Here is a 20,480-nt window from a genome sequence, read left to right on the forward strand (position 1 = left end):
CAACTGTTTATGAGCATGCAGGCTGTAGCTAGTAAATGGTGATTTTCTGTTGATTTTAGTGGAATGTCCATTTTAGATAGCAAGAAAAGGAAAACCCGCAACCAAAGGAAAAAAGCTCCTGAGAAAATTACAGATTTACTAGGTATCTTTTGCTGAACTTCACTTGCAGAAATGCGAAACAACCTTGACACATATAAAAACTATCTTCCTTCTATTTTCTTCGGAAATACTCTGAAGGCAAAGAGCATTTTTCATGCACAAGAATGTGTAAACCTGATGTTTACACAATGTAAACTGTTTACACAAATGTTAACCAATTCAGTACAAAACTATCTCCAGAAGATAAGGACATCTGTAGCGTTCGAATGCCACAGTATAAACACTGGGCAATAGACCTTGCTCCCTCTGTTTCCAGTGATAGTGGACAATGTGTGCCTCCCAACAATGTCATCATTATAAACTTTATTATTACATTTGGTATTTCATGAGATGTCTGGCAGCCGATTGCTAAGACACTGCATAGCGAATAGTTCTCCCACACGTTTCATGGATTTTCACAGAATTCCAGTATAACCTAACCTGTTAATGCTGCTGGAATGTATAAACACTGTTAACTGCTAAATTCCCTGTATCAACATTTCAGAAATTAAACAAGTTGGCTGCTAACTGTTGAGGAATATTTTGTTGTACTGAATAAAATAGCATCATGGGATGAAAATCAAGATCACATTTTTAAGGAGACATGATATATTTTCAATAACGAGATGGAATTTTGTACTAAAAGAGTAAGAATAAAGAGAGTATTTTTAGGAAAGAATCAACAACCAAATTTACAAAATACTGTTACCTATCAGTACAGACACTTAACTGTGATAATATTGTCTATTTACAACTTCATACTATTCTGAATATTAACAAAAGTTTCTTGGTATCATATTAATAATTGTCTAAATTATTCCAAAACAAATTCAAGTATTCCACCTGATTGAATGCCATCGCACGAAATATCTGTTCGTGGTTGGGTCATTAGTATTACATTACATCTATCTTAAGAAAAACAACTACTTAGCATCTAGTCGCAAATCCTTAAAGGTTCTTAAGCACTTAAACATGTACAAAAGCGCATTACTTGAGAAGACGAGAACCCAACCAACAAGTGTCTACCAGAATCATCAATATCTACGTCAACAATGAGCAGTGACACAGCATAAAGTTATCAGGTAACACAGGTGAAATTCTGTTCCTTAAGCTGACACTACAGGTCTCTGTAAAAGCCCAATAAAGTCAACACAGTCAGTCAAAGAATCATATTTGAGTTCAATAGGCTTTGGACTGGGTCTTAACAAGAGCAAACACTGGAAGCATTACATCCCATGGCTTACTTCAAAGGACAATCCACAGCAGTACAGGCTTCTTCAAACCTCTGCTTCAAGCTATCAACAGCTAAGTCAGTCTGTAGAACACTTGAAAGTGAAATAACCTATAGGAAACTCTGCAAGCCAGGTTAATATCCAGCCCCAGTAAGGACACTTGAAGATAATGCCTGGCAAGTTCTGGCTTGCCCATGAAAGTCTGCCAGGAAGGGCACAGCTGCAGTTAGCTGAACAAAAGAGAAGAACTGAACAGCTTCTTTGAAGTTTCCTCCACATTTGTGTCCTACCTTTCTATGACATGGAAGCAAACCCAGGAGAGGAACTGAAGCTCTACCACCCTTACCATTTCAGTTCATTTTTACTACCCATTGCCCTAGATGGCTTGACTTACCTCAACAGCCAATGTAAAGCTGCCATTGTATATAAGGTGACAGCTGCAGCTAAACAGTTCTCAGATATGGTCCATCACATGTAAAGCATGAAGTTCTTCCCCGCCTGGGCTGGATGCAGCCATGATGGAGATAAGAGGTCTGTGCAGGAGCCAAGCAGTGTCACCAGCCTGTCTCCAGAGCAGCCCAAGGAGCTGAGGACATGGGCATGGAAAAGAGAAGGAAGCTGAAGGCCCTCTTCCCGCTCTGGCAAGTTCATCCCTGAAAAGCCTGACTTTCTGTTTGGTCCTCATCTCCTTAATCACACTAAAAACTGGTACCATTAATATCCAGTTATGCAATTGTTGCAGACTCAAAGAAGAATCTAACACCTCCTTTCTCAGTGCCGATGCACCCCACGCTGAATATACCCAAGATTCCAATTACAAGAACGAAAATTCCTCAGGTTAAGAAATTGCCATTTGAGAGGTTTGGGGGAGGTCTTGTGTGGAAAGTACAGAGCACATCACTGATCTGACAGACTTCAACTATCATTACACACCCACAGTTCTTACACAAAAAACCCCACACAGGGACATCTGTGCCAGATGTAAGCAGAAAAATCTGGGGGATTCCAGAGTGTTAATACACAGTGTTACTACAGGTTTCTACTACTGCTGCTAAGAAGACCTGCTCATGGATCAGCACTCCATTATGTCGGGCATTATACAGACATGCAACACACAAAGACATTTATACATAGGCAATGAAATCAAACTACTTTATGAAAAGTTGATCGTGTCATCCAAGCATATTCTTCCAGTCCTTATATCAAAGCACACCAGTCTTTTTATCACAAATTTTAACTATTTTGTTTCTTTTTTATCAACATTCAGTAAATTAGCTTTACAAAATATTTGTACTGTCTACCACAAAAGTTCTTAATTTTGCCCTAATGCAAACAGTTTTGTTAACTAAATGCCACCACCAATGAACATCAAGTAACAAGGATGTCATCCTTTGAGAAATGTTAAATCTTTTGCTTTTTCATGACTGAGCACAAGTTTCTAAAGGACGATAACTTTGTTTTGTAATTTGTTTATTGCTTAATCATGAAGACCAGATTGAGCATTTGAGTCACACAGTTTTGTGTTGCATACTCCTACAACAAGAATGTGCTGTAAAATTTTATTTCTTTTTCTTCATTCAGCTTACTGCTTGCTTGTCCTACTGCTTATTCAGCTAACCATCTCAAAATGAAATGCAATCACGTAGCAAGATTTCTCTGCTGCTAGAATATTTTATATAGAAACATATAAGCATGAGGAAATAATGCACCACTATTCTCATACATTACATTGGAGTATTTGCTAACTAATATAGATAGGAAGCATTTTATTGCAGGCCCAGAGCAAAAACAAAGGAAGACAAGGTATCCTGGGTAAATGATACATTTCAGCATATAAAAAACCACTCACGTACTATGTTTGCTGTTTCAAGTTCTACCTTCTATTTTACAAATATCCCCTCAACAAAATTTGCCACAGGTCTGACCCAGTTAGTCCACCTAGCTCATGTCTTTCCATTTTACTTGTAAAGTTAAGGCAGTTATCAGAATTGTACTCTTATGCACAAACTATCTAACTAATTAAGTTAATATGGCAATTGCAAGGGGATCTGTGGATTAACTAGAGAACAAAACATACACTGAACTCTAAAACAAAAATAGCATATATGGGATTTTGAAAGTAAGTGAATGAGAATTCAGATAGTTCTATTTTGGGGACCATACAGGTCCAGATCTCGGCCTATCAGTCTTTTCCTCTCCATGGCACAAGCCCTTCCTCTCCCTTCTCCTGAAGGCATTTCTACTCCTGCTCCTTTCTACACAATTACCCCACATATTAGCGTAAAAGCAGTACCCTGCCTGATGGCTTGTGTCTGATGATTCCCTATCTGAGAGGCCATCTGGCTTTGCTCCTGGAATATCAGGTGACATGAGTTAGTCATCTTGCACCTATGACAGCAAACCCATTATCTTTTAGCCCTGTCATTTCTGAAGACGTATCCTAGAAAAGATGCTGAATAAAACAAGATACTTTACATCACAGAAGTAAGTACATACAAATGTATTTCATGCATTTCACTGCAGCGTAGCTCGGACACTGAAGGACATTCACTTAGAGAAGACCAGGACATCTTCCAAGCTTCAGGCTTAGCTTGAAGAAGACTTTTCTTAAGCACACTGCTGACAAACTGAAAACAGGAGGTAAGAAATATTTCTGTTCCACTGCACAGGCTTGTAGGACTGAAACCCTAAAAATCACTGTGCATATAAAAGATGGAACAGCAAGCTACACTGAGAGAAATAAAAAGGGCAACTAACCTTAAAGATATGGAATAAAAAGTCTCTCTCATATCAGAAATCTTCAGAAGGAAATATATTCTTAATCCTTTAAGGAGACAGCGCTCTCTAAAGTCAGTGAAAAATACCCTGGATCTCTTGCAGCAGGAAGGATCAACCTGAAGACTATCTGTCAGGCAGCTGCAGTGTCACAGCCTGGAATAGGCAAGTGTACGTACTGGGATAGGGGAAAGTGTTACATGCATGCTCAGTTCAGTCAAGCACAGGACACAGCTCAGCCAAGCATGTTACATGTATTTCCTCGATATATTTTTCTCAGTATACAAATATCACGTTACTCAGTGGTTCTTACTGAGATACCACATTCTACTTAACACTGTTAACAGCAAGTTAAACACTGGCAAATGCTGGATTATTATTTGGCTGCTTATTTTAAACTCCCTTTGTACATTCTTCCATTGGTTAACACAAAACAGTTTACTATCTATTCCGGTATTAATGTTTGACATATTCTGTCAATTTTTTCACTTCATATGAACAAAAAGGCAATCTAGCTTTAGCATGGACACTACTGAGGTCTTCCAACTCCCTAAGCAGTTTTCTTTATACAAGTGCAAAAGCAACCTGCATTTCAGGAAGGAGGATGAAGGTGCTAGGACAGAAAAATCCTTTCACAGATTTCAACCTCCTTCACCTGTGAATCAATAAATATTGTAAATGGGGAATTCTACATTCCCTCAACACCATGCATGGAAAAGAGATTGAGAAAAGATGCACCTCAATTTGATAAGCAGATGGAAACAGATTATCACAGAGAACTTTTTGTTTATAATCCACTAGGTAATCACTATCAGACTAAACAATAGCTTCCTATATTCCAAGATGCAGCCATCTATCCAAATGTCTCATCCAACACTTTCATGATGTCAGCACTATATATCCCTCCATTAGGGAACTACCGCCACAGTTCCCCTATCAGTAAATAAAACTGTGATCAGCAGATCTGAAATACAGCAAATACTTGAAAAGGTATCATCAGAGGTGTTGATATGTGAAAAAGACACAAATCTGTTTCCCAGTGAAGTAGGAAAGAGCTCTATAGCCGTAAACATGTCACCTCACATGCAGGCATGGCTAGCCCACATTTATTCCATACACAAAAATGTGCCAGAGAAAGCACTGCATAGCCATACACAAAAATATGCCAGAGAAAGCACTGCATAGCCATACACAAAAAACCCAGCTATGTGCCCTGTGCAGGCACTGGGCCAACACACCTATGACAAAAAAATGCCAGTAATGGGGCAAACTGAATTAGCATTATGAATAGAATAAAAAAAAAAAAAAGAAGTTAGTCTGAGTCAAAAACAACCTGCCAGGAACTCTAGACAACGTCCTAACTTTATGTCTAAGTGCTGTGCTATGAGCCATGGGTGACACTGACTTTGGTCACACAGCATACGGAGGATATTTCTAAACCTAATGTTAACATGTACGACTGTGCTTTTAGAGCTTTTATTATTTCTCACAAACTTCAGTGAACATTACGTTCTGAGGAATCACCAGTATGAAATGTTAATTGAGGCTACAGATTTTTCCAAGTCATCCCGTCAGGCAGCATTCAGATGGTACCCCGTTCCCTTCTTCGCTATGTTCTCTCCTTCTCTAAATAAATACTGGAATGATTACAAGTGAAACAGGGTGTGAGAGCAGAAAATGTGATGCAGGCTACACACAATTAGCAGAAGAGCAGCTTTTGACACACTGCTGCAGAGAATTATGCAAATAATAATCCAAGGAAATAGCCAATATGAAAGGGATGGGGTGTGCAATAACGGAATGCAAGATTTTCATTCTGCAATTTTAATTCCCAATATTTCACAGCATATATCCTTGCAAATCTTGCTGATAATCAACACTAATACCTAGGTTTTATATTGAAAATACCTGGTTCATTCTCCCAGCAGCACAAATATGAAGTTTCTTTGTCCAGTTCTAAAAAACAGGATAAAGGCAGTATAAAATCAAAAATGAAAAAATGCAAAGAGAGGGAACGTGGCAGTCACCTCTGCTTCACTGCTTTTGAAGTATTTTTTTTTTAAATGAAACTCTAACAATGCAATCATCGTATTTATGTTGTCTTGTGATCAGTGTGTCCACAGACATCTCACCTTCTAAGCTTGAACAAACACCAAAGTTGGCGGTTTTTGGACTACATGAGTACTTTGCCCAAAAATCAAGAATACGACATTCCATTCTCACAAAGATCATTTATCTAAATATGGTCTCAGCTTTTTGGCAACTAACGAGTCTCCGTTTGCAGGCTGACAGCTGTAGGTCAAGGCTGCTCAGCACCAGAAGTGCATTCCTGCACACTCTCGTGCTGGCACATGCAGTGCTGCATCTACTACCAGGGTATCCAAACTCTAAGGAGTTGGCAAGTGGGCATTGTAGCATCCTTTTAATCATTCCAGCTAAAAAATAATAGAAATACTAGAAAACCAGGTTTAGGAATCAGCTCACAAGGACCTGTTATTCCACATTCTGATTGAAAATGAGATAGGTGCTGCCTCAACATCTTTCCTGTACTGAATGAGGAGCAATACTGCGGACTTGCAGAACTTTACTCACCTTACAGATGGCAGAGCTGGTTCAACTCTGATAGCTGCTATACAGGATGGCAAATGAGACAATATGCTGAAAAGGTGGCCCAGAATGAAAAGGCTGAATGAAAGCCACAGGATCCTTACTCAGAAGGACTAACTGCACACTCTAGTAACTGCCGGTGGAGATAGTAAAGCTGAAAGAAGCTTAGTGCAAGCATGCAGGAGATTTGTGACAGAAAGTTAGAACTCCATGTCAAGCCTTTCATGCAAACAATAAATATTACTTCTGCTCATAATCAGACTTTTCTCCAGCATCGTCTTTGAATGTTGAACCTTTTTCAATTAATTAAAAACTATGCACTGCAGAGTGCATATTTTATCAGCCCTCAGCTGCTTAAGTGTCTAGAAAAGACCAGGCAGTTTTTCTTTTTTCCAGACAACCCAGAGCAAGTACTTGCAAGGGTCATATCTTTTTAATTATCTTTTCTCTCTTTGATTAATTATTCCGTCTGACAATAGCGTGTTTCTAATGCTATTCACCTGCCTTTGATGATTGACAACTTTTCTGTCTGATTCAAAGCAAACAGCTGCTGCCATGATTGCCTAGCAACGAGGATGTGACGGATGAGCCCCAAAGATGGATGGCTGCAATAAATCATGTCTCCAGCTATAAAACTGAAAAAAGGGATAAGAATAAAAGCGAACAAAAAACAAAACAAGGTTTCTTCCCATGAGTGCACTCAGCTCCTTACCAATTACACCTGAAATGGACTTTGTGTCTATTAATAGCAAAGTTTTCTAATCAGTAAGAATGCAATGATGCCATTTGTATCAAGGTGTGTTTACAATTGTTCCAGCAAATTGGCACTTGTACTTCAATTACCCACTGTGTTACACAAGTGCAGGGGTAGGAGATCAAAGTTTTACCTTCTAGCATAGAAGGCTTGATAGAAAATATTGCGTTTTTTCATGGTGTTGGACATGAATGAAGTATATAAACTTGAAATATCCTTACTTTTGGCAAGTAAGAAAGCATACCACAAGCAAACCGAAATGAATCTGTGGAAGGAATAACAAACGCCAGATTTCTGAAAAACTTATTTGTATGAAACTCATATAAGGTCACTGTTGGCTTTGTGAAATCTGTTTTAACCTAAATGCTGTACTTTGTTTATTAAATATTGCTGTAATTTCCAATTACTAGGAAACATCCCACAATCAAAGAAGTTCATGTAACAAGCAGTGTTTCAAAAACACTATCTACTTGTGCAAATTCAAGACTAATTCAACAAAAAGCTATTCTCATCCATTTTCACCTACCATTCCTGCACCAGGCAGGGAACATTCAATAGTCTGTCAACTCAAGACAAGTTTAACTGGGCTGCAAAACGCACTTGCCAACAGATGTTTGTGCACATACCCCCATCACTTTAAGTTTTGGCACTACCTATTGCCAAAGCTGCTCTATTGTTGGAGTGTCTATCTCCTGATAGTCACTGCCTGCACTTCACAAGACCCAATTGCCTATAAGAAGCTGCTTCCTTAATTCTTCCAGCAGGTGGGGGTGTCCTGGTTCCAACGAAAGTGCTTCAAGAAAGGGAAGGGATTGCCCTCAATATTACATGGACAGGCTATCCACCTGCAAGAGCATCCTGGACACCTAGGAGGCAACACGAAGACTCAAAGATTCCCAATACTGGGTGAAGAGGGTGAATGGAAAAGAAAAATGTAAGTGCTGAAATAATTATCTACTAGAACTTTGTTTACTTTCCCGTAATGGGATCAAAATGCAGCCTGCTAGCAAAAGGAAGCTGGAGAGTGTTAATCTGTTCACAAGCCCATTTTTATACTGGAACTGGCAATGCCTGACAACACTCCACTGGAACAGCCACAGTCCTGCTTATGTTTTAGTGTTACGTACTGCATTCAAGCAAAAGATTGCCTGTATCCTTTGCATGGGCCATAGCTCTGTCTACATCCTTTACAATTATTGAAATGCTCTCACTAAAGACTTAACTCTGTCTCTGCCTGTCCCTCTCTCCACTGTACAAACACATACACACACAGAAACCCAGCCCTTATAACAATTGTAAGGCACTCCTGTAATGACTGGCTAGTATCTGGTAACAAACAATGAGAAAGCAAAGCCATCAATCACAACATGTACGCCGAGGCCTCCATTCTGTCCCAGCTCATCCAACTCTCAAGTTACAGCTTTACACGGCAAGTCTAAATAATATTCAAAATGATAAATGGCACTATAAGCCTGATATCCATCATCAATCTTTTTTTAAGAAACATCCATCTTCAATAATGCACGTTTGAAACCAAGAGCTCCCAGATTCATTTACACAACCCCCAGCAAGCTGGTGCTGCTTGAATGATACGTGTCAGCCAGTTTGTCCCAAAGTTAAAAAAAAAAGGAAAACAATAAAAATAAAGGAAAATAAAAAGAGAGTGAGGAAGAAAACAGGAGGGGGGAATCTTTAGGGGGTTGAACAAGGCGACTTAGCAGATAATACAAAGGAACACAACCTCTTCAGTCACTCTGCCAGTCCCCCCCAGCACAGGAGCTCTCCCACTCTGCGTCCCGGCCGTTCCTCTCCCTGATGGGCGCCTTGCCATAGCCGAGCTGTGATGAGGGGAAAAGGCAGCAGGGCTGGAAAGGGAGCTCCCCCAGACCCCCCCCCCCCATGCTGCCTGGCAGGGCCCATGTGATAAATGACACATGTCATTCTGTCGGGAGGGAAGGGTGGGTCAGTGATGTATGGCTTTGCTGAAAAGGAAATCGACTGTTTGGCATGGTGCGGCTATTCTCCACCAGGATTTAGTTTCAGAACTCTAAAATGAAATCTCCGATGTTTCAAGTGCACGGTTAGGGCAGGCTGACGGGCAGCTGAGGCAGCTCACCCCCCCTTTCTTTATATTTTTTTTTTTTTTATCCTTTCTCTGTCCTTTGGAGTTCAAAAAACTGCTCCACTGACTGGAAACTGCAAAAGAACACACATATATCAAAGCCTTCAATAGTTATGATCCATGATAAAATTTAAATAGGTTGAGGTTTCTATTTTTATTTATTATTGGGGGGGGAGAAATGGCATGCAAGCTTGACACAAAACCAAGATAAAAATTAGCATGTTTGAAGTAATCGTCCCACAGCTTGACATCTGCATAGTAAATTTTAAAGGAAAAAAATGTGTCAGGCAGGCATGAGCTGTTCCCTCCCTCCCCCCCTCTTTCATTAGCTCACTGGCAGGGTGGCACTTCTGAACCTCATTACTGCAGGAGGATTTATGAAGCTGAACCCAATGGCAAAGAAAAGGCATCTGTCAATAATTGTAGGGAGCTGCACTCACAGCTTTGAAATCTCATTAAGTATGCAGTTATCAGGCATAAAGATCAAAAACATTACTCAACTCCGACAGAATCTTATGGAGGAACATTAATTAGCAACAGGCCTACAGTACAAAAAAAAAAAAAAAAAAAAGGAAAAAAAAACCGACCAGACTTCCTCTCACACCTGCCCAACCCACAAACCAAAAGAAACACTCCCCCTCCCTTCAGGAAAAAATAATTCCCAGCATCTGAGACTGATCAAGTACATGAAACAAGAGAGAGGAAAAAAAAAAAACCCAGTTGAGACAGTCTTGGCGGTGAAGAGAGAAAAGGAAGAAGCTGTCAAAGTTGAGAAGGATGTCAGCACTGGCCCTGATTACAAGGGCCTATACAGTTCCCAGGCCTTTTATCATCCCTGCCATCAAAAACAGACTCTGTGTCACAGATGGATGACTGATGGCTGCCAGTCTTGAGCGGCCTCGCCAAGCCTCCCGGAGGCCCCTGCTGAGATCTGGCCCTCCAGCAACAGGCTTGACCTAGGAGGAAAAGGACTGTCGGCACCGAGCCCAGACCCAGAGATCTTCAGCAACAGCAGCACCCTGTTCTGTTCTTACCCAGAACAATTCAGCAAGAGGTTGGTCCGGGTTTGTTTGTTCAGCTTACAGAAGTTAAACGTAATACTTCTGCTCTCCATGCAAAGCCTGTGTATTATTTGAAAATAACACTAGCCAACAGAAAACAAACAAACAAACAAAAAAAAAAACCCAAAAAACAAAAAACCCAACCTACCAAAAAAAACTCTTCTTTGTCCACACTGACCATGTTTTTCTAATCTTATTTCTAGTTTTCATTTTAACCACAACTTGCACACTTAATTGCTTAGAAAATACAGGAGAGAGAAATATAAATTTGAGGGGAAACACACAAATTCATAGACAAAGCTCGACAATAAAACCAAGTGACCTTTGCAGCATTAAGTATGGTCTGCAACTAATTAAGAACTATGGTCATATTAACATTTTTTGTCACAGAATCAAGGATATCACCTACACAGCTTAACCCATCGCACTTATTGCTTTCATTTCCTTTCTACCAAAAACTGTGTTTGCAAACAATAACTCAAAGCTACTTGTTAAAAAAAAAAAAAAAAAAAAAAGAGAGAGAGAAGGGGGAATCACCTTCTATAGTCCTTTTCCCACCATGCCTTACGAACTCCCTCTCCAGTTACACACTACCCTTCATACATTTTATATTTCCCATAATTTTGAGCTACAGAGAAGCTTTCCGCTGTACAACTCCATTCCTCTGTTATTTCCTATGTACTGGATTTTAATACAATGTACAAATTTGCCTCTTATTTCATAGATATACAGTGATACTTACATCTCCTTTGTAGGATCACTGAAAATAGGCTTCTTAATGAATTACATCTTTAATAGCGCACAGAGTCAGAGATACACTCGTGCATGCAGAAGACAACCTGCCAGTCAAAATCTTTTCAATACCTAAAATTCATTCATTTGCTAACTAACATACTTTCAAATACAATTTAGCTCGGGCAAAATACGGAAGCAAAGGTTCTGCTCTAACCAAGATTTTTAAAGGAATTTTACATAAAGTGTAACAAAAAGGTGTTTATATTTTTTCATATGCTTACCATATTACTTTTATTATGTGTAGCATCAAAGTGATTATAGCAATTACATCTAACAGAATTAATTATAGAACATCCCATCATTCCTAAATACATAATGCATTAGAGGTAAGCCAAAGAAAGAAAACATCTTGACTGTGGTGACTATTGTCGGAATAATTTCTCCTCTAAGCATAAAGGCGAAACCAAATTAGAAAGAAATATATAGAAACAGTGGGGTAACATAGGGCAATGTTAACTAAAAATATCTGAATATATAGGCAGGTACATTTTTAATAGAGATACTAACCTGCGTAAAGCTGCACTAGCCCAAATATCCATGTAAAACCCATTAAAGTTTTTTAATCATGAGATATGGAAACTAGCCAATTCACCTAACCAATGTATTAGTACATAAAGACAAACGTGTATGGGTGAAAGAGTTGCAAGCCTTTATGTATACAAAATAAATTCACTCAAAGCTTCATTAATATTAATTTAAATTCAGAACCCATTTACATTAAATTGTTCATTAAAAAATGCCTATTTTATGCAACACACATTCTGCAAAGAACACATAAGAAACTGAAACAGGGGGCTCAATTTAATGATGGAAATATCAAAAGTAAATGAATTTGGATCATTCCAAACGAATAATAAAGCAGCTCTCTCCTCTATGCTCATGTGGGAAGCTTGGTGAGAGTTTGGCAGAAGAGCATGGAAACTGCTTTGCCTCCCCCTCACCAGCGCTTGGTCGGCGCCCTTCTGACCTTCCCACCACCATGCAGCCTTGCTAAACCAAGAATTATTTATGAACAGGACCTAAAAACCATCTCCATCAAAACATTTGTTCATTGTGAACGTAATGAACCACTTCAAAACTTGCACTTATTAAAAGCGATGTCAAGTTTATCTTCCCCAGTACGAAGAGGATGGGAGATAAAGGTAGGGCAGTCTGGGAATGGAGAGCTCTTCATTGGAAAACTCCCACAACAACAAATAACTGAACTTACGTGATTCCCAACAGCTGTTCTGAACGAAGAAAAGAGAGTCATAATTAATAACATGTGTCCTGACAGAATTAATTAATAATTTAAGTCTAAAATACGAACTTCGATTATTCTTGAAGGGTCACACCTTTACTGCCCAAACAAGCCAGGTAATGGCATTGGCAAAGAGCTTTCAGGTATTTTATGACCTTCTGGTAACTCCTTCCCCACTCTCCCTCCACCTCCAGGGAAAAAAACTTTCAGCATTTTCTGAGAAATATCTTAAAGTTGGTGCTTTCAATGCGAAGTGTTTAAATCCTGCAGCTTGGCTCTCTATTGAGAAGGCCAAAGTATCTTTCAGGTACAAAATCCAGTAAAATGCAGTCAGGTGAACCTTGCAGCCTCTGAAATTAAGCCCTACTTTTTTCAACTTACACAGTTCTTTTGATGAAAATGGTAACAAACCATTTCAAGCTCCGACAACATTCTATTCTGCATTATTATACTTAAGAAAACTACAATACAGACCCCCGTGGTCTATGCTTTAAATCCTTTGAGCCAATATTCATGCTGTTTTGGGGGAGTTTTATGTTGAAATCAAGAAAAATCAACTGCATAAATTTTTCCAATTACCTCCTGCTTTAGGTAATGACACGCATGAAAAAAAAAAAAAAAAAAAATGCAGCAACGCATCCATTGTTTAGTGGTATTTTTAAAATTAATTTAATGTCTAACTGCAAATGCTGGAAACTAGAATTAATCTGTCTGGATAAAAAAAGGCTTACAGACATTTAAATGCATGTATCGGGACACTTTATCAACCTAACATAAAATTGTCATCTTATCTTATTATATGACTATTTTATGCATGTGTCAAAGAATTTAAAAATGAATGCCTGTCTATTCAGTCTAATTACAACTGCATATTATCTGCCTGGATGTACCAGTCCGTATCATTGTTCCCAAATACAATATATTGTATTCACCTTTCGTTTTTATCTTAAGGCTGATAAACCACAATTTGGGCGTAACTAAACTTAAAAAAAAACCAAACCAAACCAAAACCAAAACAAACAAAAAAAAGCCCCAGACAAAACCAAAAAACAACCAACACACACAGAAGAAAAAAAAATCAGACTCAAAACACCTGAGGTAGATTGTTTAGTAAATGATGCTGAAGTATTTCATAGATAAGATAACACAGGATCCTTCTGCAACTACGTTATTTTCAGTGTTGTATCATCCCCATACATATACATACACTCTTACTTGACAATGCAACACTTCAGGCATCTTTATACTTGATCTACTAGCAGCACCCTGTAAATAGGGCTGCATTAAAACTTGACAATCTGCATTTGGATTTGCTAGGAGACGGTCATGACATTGGCTTAAAATATGGATTATTACACCATGAAACCAGCAGTGCCAAGGTTTGTGTGGAGAGATAACATGTAAGGTTACTTTACGTCCTGGCAAATGATTTTTTTTCATTCCCTCTATAACACCGTATGTTTCTACCTTAGCGTGCACATAGCACACTCAAAAACATACCCCACACTTCCCCCTGAAGGTGATCTTTTCTATGCAGTTTCCCCTAATCCTGGAAACAGGGCAGACAAAAAGGCTCCCCTCTAATCCTGCTAACTCACCCTGGCTTCACTGCATCTCCCAGAACCCTGCAGCAGTCACAATTCATTCTAATCACTTTACAAAACAATCTTTAGTAAAAAGAGGAAAAATGCAGACTTGTAAGCCAATTTAAGAAATAACTGCTGATACATCAGTTATTGACTATTTCACTCCTGCTCATGATAGTGCTCAAGGCAAAACCGAGAACAAAATGACAACATCAACTGCACGCAATAAACTGTGGCCCAGGAGAGCACTGAAGCCCTAATTGACAGCTGTCAAGCTAATGGAAGAAATGGCAGCTGATTCTGGAAAATTCTGTTTTCCAGGCAGATATTCAGGGGAATCTATCATGCTTTTTTATATTTATGCCCCTTTTTTTTTGCATTGTTCCTCACACTTTGCCGGAAAGGAAAAAAAAAAAGGGGGGGGGGGGGGGAAGCAGAGGACAGCCATAACTAATCATGTTGTCAGCTTGCTGCTAGGAAGAATCTCTGTCCAACAGAGAAATATGTGGCAGGTTTGGCGGCAAATAACACACCAAAGGCTGACGCTGCAAGTACCTTTATAGGTAGTCTACTTTATCGCTACATTTAGTTTTGGGGTATGTATGTAGTTGCAAGCAATTCCCGTAAATTAAAGCAAGCATTCAACTTCCCAAAGTCAGAGCTGTGTGGAAATCTGGCTGCACAACCCGCTTGCCATCTTGCATCTGTACTACTGTGGTGTACTCCCAGCCTTACTCAGGAGGTGCAGGTAACTACCAAGAGCATCAAGGTCCCAGCAAAGTGGAAGCGCTCTGCATCCCTGAAAAATCAGTGCAATGTATTTCAGTATTTACTGACCATGTGTGTCTTCCGAATGTAAGCAAAGCAGCTGTGAAAAGCCTAGAGAGTATGCAGCGTTCTACGGTTTAAGCCATACTATATACAAACATATATATATGTATACATATATACACCATGGGCCCAAGTTCGGCTTTTTTCTCAGAGGTTTCAAAATTCAGTGCAGTTGTCTGGGTCTAAAAAAAACAAACCAAACAATAATTGTTTTATTCAATCTTAAAAAAAAAAAAAAGTAAATGAGTTTCCAACAAATCATTAGTTCCCATCCCTCCTCAGAAGAGCTTTACTTGTATACAAAATATGTATTAGGTAATTTCTGTCAGTAGGAAGTACATTTTCTTGATCTTTTAAATAGGTTTCTAAAAAAGCTGTGAGTAAAAGCTATAATTTAAGGACAAATAATTAGTGTTTGCATGAACACGCCTGGCCTCTATTAATGCAGTATCTTAGCTTCCCTAGACAGTAGCCTCTAACCAGTAAATACCTTCTTCCTCCTGACTTCAGTGACACAAGTCTTTGGAGCAGGAATTCTGTCTTCTTGCTTTAACAGGTGAGGAATCAAAATGTGATCCCCGAGTCTTCCTCCTAAATTTCTCTGTGCTATTCACCTGAGTCTCCAAGCAAACAAACCCAAATTATCATTTTTACAGATTCTTGATTCTTATAGACAGCTTTAGTCTTCCACAGTGTGGTGTTAACGCTTGGGCTAGACATAAAGAATTTGTGCACCTGTCTGTTCTGTCTGCAAGCTCTGTGCTGCTGAGAGTTCTTTGTTGTTGTTATTCTACTCCAGACCATTAAAAGGGCCCTAATTCCTATGACATGATTATCCAGGTACCAAAGCCCATTTGTCACCTGCAGCAGAAAATTGAGTTAATGCACAACTAAAGGCAACCAGGACTGTGTAATATCAACTTGATTACATCAAACTAGCTGCAAACCTAATTCTGCTGGATGACACTGCGTGGAGCTTGTCATCTCCAATCATTAAAGCTGTCAGGAATCCATCAGGTTTACAGCTAATTAGGTGAACACTAATGAAGCTGGCAAAACAACTTTTCTTTTTTTTATGGCTGAGCGGACCTTTCAGTTTGGAGGAAAAAAAAATAAAATAAAAAATTCTCGAGTATTCTCAAGGTTGCTGGGGACTGGATTTCCTGAGTTACCAATCAGCAGACATCTTTAATTCTCCCCCCACCACCACCTTTTTTTTCTTTCTCAGTACCAAGCAATCAATTTGTCATCACTCTCAGTATGCCACAAAAGCAGTCATGAACCTTATAACTTGCAGCTCTGCAGCCAAAAAGAAGGGGAGGGGGGAAATAAAGAAAGTTTCTTCTGTCTTAAAATAAAACGCCTCACACAGCTCACTTATTTATCTTCATGCATTTATCAACAGCATAAATGTTCCTGGTTTTTCACTCCTGTCAAATAAGTAGCCCTTCAGTCATTGTACATCCCCCATATCCATTAGGCAGAGGCATTTTGATAAAGTAAAGCCAAAGCTAGTGTATGGGAAAGAATGAAAGCACTCACTCTGCCAACTTCTGATTGACCATTAAGCTATTGATGAATGTGCCTGTCAGGAGAGAGACAATTAAATCAAATATGAAACAAAGTCGTTTTGACGGGTCATTTTGATAGAGCAAAACCATTCTTCCATCTCCTATTAGTCCTGCAGTCAATTTTTTGTAATGAATATTTCTTAACTAACCTGTTATTTCTTAGCTATTTTTTAAGGTGTTAAAAGAAAAAAAAAAAAGAAAAAAAAGAAAAAACAAGGCCTTTGCTTTTACTGCTGTTAGAAAAAGTAACATTTCCAATGTGTCCAATAAAGCAGCATCTTAGTGGGAAGCAATTATACACAATACTAAATGTTTAATGTGGTTATCAAAAAGCTAAAAGTTTAAACAGATTACACTTCTGCTGAATATGAAAGATAGATCACACATCATGGATGATTCACTTGAGAAAGAAGGGAGAGCTGGAGAGTGATGAAGCGAGAGAAAGATGCTTCAGAATCCATGTTTAGGGCAGAAACGTTTTCCCTCAGCCCATGGAGAGCCCAGCACACTGCACAGTCGAATATGTCAAACACTTGCAAGAGCTGGATTTTGCAAAACTCAATTGATGTTACAAAAGAGAATTTCATGAACTTTAGGAAAGGTTCCCCTTTATCATTTATTTGAAAAGTATCATTTGATGGCACTGGCCAAAAGTGCAAAATATTATTGTGAAGTTATCTGGCTACGACATTGCCAGATTGTATCGCTACCGCACTGCAAAACTTTCCAAACTTTCTAGCTGTATGGAGTAAGGCTGCTAGGAAGTCTGGTTCTCTGTCTCAGAAGTACTCGAAAAATGCACATATATGTCAAGGAAGAGAAGAAAGGAAGTGCGGACATCACAGTTTTTTACAATTCACATCTCTCCCCAAAACCATCGCTGTTCACTACATCCAAACTGTACTACTCTGAGGAGTTGTTTGGCAGTGTGAAAGCAGGGGCACATTTCTGGATGTCCCTTCTGTACCAACAACCCATCAAGCTGCAGAACTACCTTCTCAGAGCCATTACAAGCACACCCACAGATGCAGTCACAAGAAAACCCCTGGAGAACCCAGACTCCCAGCCTGTCACCACAGAGCCTTCCTATGTAAGAGGCAAGTCATGGGTGATACATGCTGGTCCCCAAAACTGTCCCTAACCAAAACCAAACCTGTTCCTCCACCATCCCCATGCCATGGGGCTCTGTGGCACCTCCAGCCAAGGAGCCCCTCAAGTTGTGCTAACCCAGAGTTGACAGGGCGTGTGTGACGTCACCAGCCTGGCGTTACCACGGCAAGTGATTTATTGATGTTTATCGGGAATGAATAGATCAAAGGCAGCCAGATGACAGGCGATCAATCAGCCATCAAATCAAGGATGGCAACAGGCCAACAAAACCTCTTCCAGCCCACATAACCCCAACTAAGGAATACTGTAAAATTATGTGTGGCGCTTTTTTTTTTTTTTTTTTTTTTTTTTTTTTTTTTTTTTTTTGCTGTTTTCTTTTCTATTTGGCTTTTCCAAAAAAAACACTGCTTAAGTTTAACAGGAGTTGACATTTCTGGCATAAGGAAAACAAACCAACCAAACAAAAAAAACCCTCACCAGGACAAAATCTCTAAAAGTATTTCTAAAAAGAAAAAGAAAAAAAAATAAAACCCATGGAGGAAATCATAAAGGAACTATCAGAAACATTCACCAGGCATCTGACAACACACAGACCCTTTTTTCCCCCCACAACCCTTTGGTTTCCTTTGCAGCATCTCTTCTGGACTCATAAATAAGAAATCAATAGGATTAACAGAAGAGGTTGCTAAAGAAAGTGGACGACTCGGTGGGTCTGTGTCCAACAGAGCCATCCCCAGTGCGGTATGATGGAAGCAAGAGAAAGAGAAAAGTTGGGCAAAGGAATAGGCTTTCAGCTTGAGTCTTCAAGTATCACTGCGGACCCTCCAAATCACTTTGTCCCCACCATTTCATTCACAGTGTGCCATGTATTTATAGACCTCCTTTTACAGAAAAAAAAAAAAAAAAAAAAAAAAAAAAAAGAGAATAATTTTTTTAAAAAGGAGCATTTTCAATGGCTTTCACTAACCATTTGTCTGTGAACGAAGGGGATGGAGAAGAACCAAGACTATGAGGGAAAGAAGCAAAGTAGGTGCCAAAGTATGGGCTGGAAATGAACAAAATTCGCCTCCTTACCCCACCCCTGGAGTCACACAGATACTACACATGTAGTATGTGCCCGCACACAGCCGCCCGGCTTTCCCCCAGAACTGGCGGCAGAGTTAGAGAATAAATCAAAGTGGGTACCAAAGTAGGGACAGGGCTTTCATGCGCCCCCACCCCAAGGAAAATAAAACCCAACAAACAAATAAAATTATATACAGCACACACACTCCCCGCCACCGTGCTGCGCCTCCAGCCCGAGAGTTGCTCTCGAAAGCAACGGGAGCAGGGCATGGGGGGGGAACCGGCGCGGACCGACGGTCTCGGCCCGCTGGCAGGCGGTTATGGACGAGCCGGCGGGAAGCGAGGGGAGCGGCGGGCGGCCGCGGCTCTCGTACCTGCTGCGCGCCGGGGCGCTTGCTGCTTCCTCCTCGGCATGCTGAGCTCCGGCGGCCGGCGGAGGGGGGGCTGCCTGGGCGCGGGGGTGGGAAGAGTTGCTTCAGCCCCTGAGATCCGGTGAGCTGCTCCAGCCTCGGCTCGAGGGCTGGGTTGGGGATATATTTTTTGTTGCTGTGCATACACGATGCCGAGGAGGAGGAGGCGGCGGCGGCGGCGGAGGAGGCGGCACAGAGGAGAGGACAGCCCTGCTGCTGCTGCTGCTGCTCCTGCTGCTGCTGCTGCTCCTGCTGCTGCTGCTGGCAGAAGAGGGGGGAAGTTTGACAAATCGCCCCGGAGGAAGGAGGAGGGGAAGCCCCCCGAAGAGGTGAGCGGGCGGGAGGGCTGGGGGGAGCCCGCAGTCCCCCCCACCCCACCCCGCGCCCCCGGTGCCTGGCCGGGCTGGGAGATCACGGCATAAAGACGGGGAATTTCTTGGCAGGAGTCGGCGGAGCCTCAGCCGGCGCTCTCCACTCCCCGGCTCCCGGCTCGGCGCTGGAGCGGCGGCAACAGGCGAAGCTTGAAGGGAAACGAGATGATCGCAGTGTCACTCAAACTAGTCCGCAAAGAGAGAGAGGGGCTCCGCACTCCCACCGCCTCCCGCCTCGGACGGCACCTTAACTCTTTGCGCATCGCGCCGCCGGACCGCCCGCCACCGGCCCGGCCACGGCAGCGGAGAAGCGTCCGCCCGGGGCGGGCGGCTGCAACGGGGTGCCCCCCTCAACCACGGCACCCCCTTCGCCGCCCAACTTCGCCAGCCGCCGGTTTCCTCAGCAGCCCCCTGCAGCGGAGGGGCTCTGCCCGCCGGACCCCCGGGCACGGCACGGCAGCGCAGCGCAGCTCGCTCCGCTCCCCGCCGGCAGCCCTGCCCTTTCCTCACCCGCGCACACCCGTTCCCAGCCGGAGCCCCCCTCAGACATCGCCTGCCGCCACGCCGGGGCACGGAACCCTCCTACCCCGCAGCCTTTCCCCCCCACCTTGCCCCACTGAGATGGGGCCGGTACCTGTCCCCGGAGCTTGAGCCCCGTCCCCGCGGAGCCCGGCCGCCCCATGGGGTGACAGCGGTAGCGGCCCCGGCCCCCGCCTCACCCCGCACCTCAAGCCGCCGCCCGCCCCGGCCCCACTCACCGGAGCACCGGGCAGCCGGCCGCTCGCCGGCACACATCCAGCCCTTCGGCTCCC

The 20,480-nt window shown here is 41.6% G+C and overlaps 1 protein-coding gene across 1 annotated transcript in view; it reads right to left on the reverse strand.

Moving 5' to 3' along the window:
- Positions 1-19,301, reverse strand: part of TSHZ3 (teashirt zinc finger homeobox 3) — a gene marked incomplete at both ends in the record, with an annotated part of 62,682 nt that extends 43,381 nt beyond the window's left edge. The window contains one exon of the mRNA XM_080638416.1: positions 19,262-19,301. Coding sequence (XP_080494542.1) covers positions 19,262-19,301 — 40 coding nt within the window. The remainder of the gene's footprint in view (positions 1-19,261) is intronic.
- Positions 19,302-20,480: the final 1,179 nt, after the last annotated feature.

This window comes from Psittacula echo (assembly GCF_963264785.1).
Source record: "Psittacula echo genome assembly, chromosome: Z".
NCBI lineage: Eukaryota > Metazoa > Chordata > Aves > Psittaciformes > Psittacidae > Psittacula > Psittacula echo.